Source organism: Neovison vison, chromosome 2, assembly GCF_020171115.1.
Source record: "Neovison vison isolate M4711 chromosome 2, ASM_NN_V1, whole genome shotgun sequence".
NCBI lineage: Eukaryota > Metazoa > Chordata > Mammalia > Carnivora > Mustelidae > Neogale > Neogale vison.
Genome location: NC_058092.1, coordinates 4,064,175 through 4,067,749, shown reverse-complemented (window position 1 = coordinate 4,067,749; position 3,575 = coordinate 4,064,175). Strand labels below are relative to the sequence as shown.

The 3,575-nt window shown below is 67.6% G+C and overlaps 1 protein-coding gene across 1 annotated transcript; it reads left to right on the top strand.

Annotated features, from left to right (window-relative positions):
• The first annotated feature begins 2,164 nt into the window (after positions 1-2,164).
• HES2 (hes family bHLH transcription factor 2) lies at positions 2,165-3,036 on the top strand. The gene is made up of 4 exons (XM_044236275.1): positions 2,165-2,209; positions 2,295-2,390; positions 2,589-2,688; positions 2,774-3,036. The coding sequence occupies exons 1-4, from the start codon at positions 2,165-2,167 to the stop codon at positions 3,034-3,036; spliced, it is 504 nt and encodes a 167-aa protein (XP_044092210.1).
• The last annotated feature ends 539 nt before the right edge of the window (positions 3,037-3,575 follow it).

The following is a 3,575-nucleotide window of genomic DNA, read 5'->3' as shown; positions in this document are numbered from 1 at the left end:
AGAGCACCTCCACTGTGTTCCCTGGGTGTCAGCTCCGTCCCCCAGGAGGCCTGCTCTCAGCCTTGTCCTGGGCTCAGGCCATTCTCACCCCATTCAGACCTCTCCTCCCCACTCAAGGGCAGGGACCAGGGGTGGAGTGTGTTCTCACTGTACCCTTCCCTAAAGCCTGCACCCCCACACTCTGCCCACTCAGCTGCCTTACCTGTTTCCTTGGTTTTAAAGGAAACCAGGTAACCTCCAGGTAACCAGCAAAACTTCCAGAATCCTTTGGTGGCAAGGAGAGGTGGGACCATGTGGTCAAAGCCCTGCACAGCAATGGGAAAATGGAGAAGAAACTTCAAATTTGGAGTAACTGGCATTGAAAAGGGAGTTTGCTCCCCCAATCTCACTCTCCAGTGGTCCACAGGCACAGAGGGGGATTTTCTAGGAGGAGTCTTCCTCCCCAGACCATTCCCCCAGGAGCTCGCATCACGCTCTCTCAACAGAGATGCAGACAATGGTGTATGGTGGTCTCACGGGCACAGAGTTGAGTCCGCCACTGTGTGTGCTGAGGGGGAGCATGTGAGGCATTAGTGATCCACTAAGTAATCCACAGAGTCCTTTTCTGAGCCCTTAAAGAGCAATTTATTGCCTTGGAGGAGGCGGGCCTATGGGTACTCTGGGCTCAGTGATGCCAGTGGGGACAGGGGCTCAGGCATTCCCAGGCCTTGCTGGGCCAAATGTGTTGAATGTTTTACTCTCATAATTAGGGCTGTTAGGGGGGATAATGGAGGTGAGGGCTAAAAAGTGCATGACATACAGTACGTGCTCCATAAATGGTGGCCAGTTTGCCCTTTAAGTGCCACAGACGGGGATGGGTGGCCTGAGCTCCCAGTCACCTCGACTGCTCCGGGCCCCTTCCTGATAGCCATACTGGTCGTCTCAGGCCCTGCTGGGGGGCATGGGGTAGGGGCACTTGGAGCGAGCGGCGGGTGTGTTGCTCGGAGGCAGGGGTTAGGCGGCTCGAGTGGGGGGACCCATCCAGCACCCTGGACAGCGCCGGTCGGCTCCGAGCCAGGTACCTCCTCCCGGCTGGTCTCCGTGGGTCCCGCCCACCATCCGCCCTTGGGTCGGCCCCGCAGTCCCCAGTGCCCGCCGCCGGGCTGTCCGTTGCCCCGCCAGCCGGTTGGGGGAGGGCAGCCCCGAGCATATGGGCGGGGGACGCCCAGCCAGTTTGGTACAGCAACCGCCACGCGGCGCGGAGGCGGGCCCGGCGGACCGCTGGGGCGGAGGCGGGCAGCGAGGAACCGGCGCCGGGAGCGCCCCGCCCCGCTCGTCACGTGCGTTCCGACCGTCCAGCGGTAGGAACCCGCGGCTGGAGCCCGCGGAAATGAAAATGAGCCCAGGGGTCCTGGATTGCCTCGTCTTCTCTGGGCCTCAGTTTACCCATCCAAAACTGAGCACGGGACATGATTCCTAATTTGCTGAGCCGCTGGAAGGTTCTCCCGAGTGCCTAGAGCCAGGGCAGGCAGTTCGGCGACCAGCCAGTTCCCAGTGGCTAGGTCCGAGCGAGTCGACTCTTCCCTCCGGGCCTCGTGTCCTCTTCCAGCTCGGCCCCTCAGTCCGCAGAGCAGCTCGCGGGGGGAGTCCCTTCCCTTGGCTAGAAACCTAGGTGGGAGCTCACTGAGGCCCGGGCCTTGGCGGCTCGGCCGCCGCTTGGTCCCCCGCCCGGGCGTAGGGCAGGGCTCAGAGGAGGAGGTGAGCTCGACGGGCGGCACCTCGGGCTGAGCGAGCTCAGGGCAGCCAAGGCTTCGATGGCGCCAACACACACCCGTGCAGGTGCTGGGGTGCGCCCTCGGCCCGCGACCCCGCTGCAGATGGGATGCGAAGGCCAGGGGCGGCACCGCCGGGGCTCCGCTGTCCCCCTCCCGCCCCTACCCCGCCAGGGAACAAAGGCGGGAGGTGGGACCGGCAGGCTGCCAGACTCGGTGAGGAGGGATGGGGCGGGGCGGGGCGGGCGACACCGCCTCCTTAAAGCCCGGCGGCTGGCGTGGAGCGCACCCCTCCGGCGCTCGCTCCTGCAAAGCGCGGGACATCCCCTCCGGCCCTGGTCTGCGCTCGGTATCCGCGCGGGCACAGGTCTCCCGCACGCGGGCCCCGCAGCCGCGCCTGTTCCCAGCCGAGCATGGGGCTGCCTCGGAGAGCCGGGGACCCGGCGGAGCTGCGCAAGGTAGGAGCTGGGGAGTGAGGGCTGAGAGGCCGGGCGGGGACCGGGCCTGCGACCCGCGTAACCTCAGCCTCGGGCCGGTCCGCAGAGCCTGAAGCCGCTGCTGGAGAAGCGCCGCCGCGCGCGCATCAACGCAAGCCTCAGGCAGCTCAAGGGGCTCATCCTGCCGCTGCTGGGCAGGGAGGTGGGTGCCGGGGCGCTCGGGGGCCGGGGTGGGAGCTCCGGGGCGCAGCGTGAGGAGGACGGGTGGCTTGAGGGGCCCTCGCCCAAGGAGCCGGCGACCAGGCTCCGCGTGGCGCAGGAGGCCGAGCCGGAGCGGGGCTGGCGCCGGAGATGTGTCTCGTTCGTCCGTGTCTCTGCTCTCCCTCGTGGCCGGGCGCAGAGCTCCCGCTACTCGAAGCTGGAGAAGGCGGACATACTGGAAATGACCGTGCGCTTCCTGCAGGAGCTGCCGGCGTCCTCCTGCACGGCCGCGGCGCCCAGTGAGTGACCCGTCCCGCCCCAGCCCTGCCCCACGCCTGCCGTCCCGCACCCCACCGCGCGCCTCACGCCTCTCTCCGTCCGCAGCGCCCCCGGACAGCTACGGCGAGGGCTACCGCGCCTGCCTGGCTCGTCTGGCCCGCCTGCTGCCCGCCTGGCGCGTGCTGGAGCCCGCCGTGAGCGCCCGCCTCCTGGAGCACCTGCGGCGGAGGGCGGCCGGCACCACCCCCGACGGCGGGCGCGCTGGGGTCTCCTGCGGCCCGCCCGCGCCTTCCCCGCCGCCCGCACCTGCGCCCGCGCCGCCCGCGCCTCCCCGCGGCCCGGGCCGCGGCCTCTGGAGGCCCTGGTAGCCCGCCAGCCAGTCCACGGACCCTGCTGACTGCAAGAGACCAGGAGCGCCGAGCAGACCGAGGAAACTCGCGGTGCCGGCTGCGGTTTCCGGCGCGGGCCACTAGCTCGGCACCCACCACCAGGCTGGACCCCGGCTGTTTGTGATCTGTGCGGCCGTGTGAAGGCCGTGTGGGCTCAGCTGGAGGAAATAAGGAGGGCAGCGCAAACTGTGTGCCTGGGCTGCAGAAGGGGGCAGGTGGGGAGGGAGAGCCCCCCCCCACCCCCTCAGCTGCTGGAAGTGGCTGTACAACTAGGCCAGCCACCAGCGGGCAGCTGAGGCTCTGAGCCCAGCACTGGCACCGGCCAAAGGGCTGGGCCCGGTGCAGCCCTCTGTTCTGACTCGCAGCTTGCTGCCTCCTTAAGGCTGGGCTTAGGCACCTCCAGACACACAATAGAGGGCCTCTCCCTGCTGGGCAGCCATCACCTCCACTCCTGGGCTCTCTTGTTTATAGGGACAGGGTGCAGCCCTGGGAAGGACTTATTTCCCCCCTATTCAGTT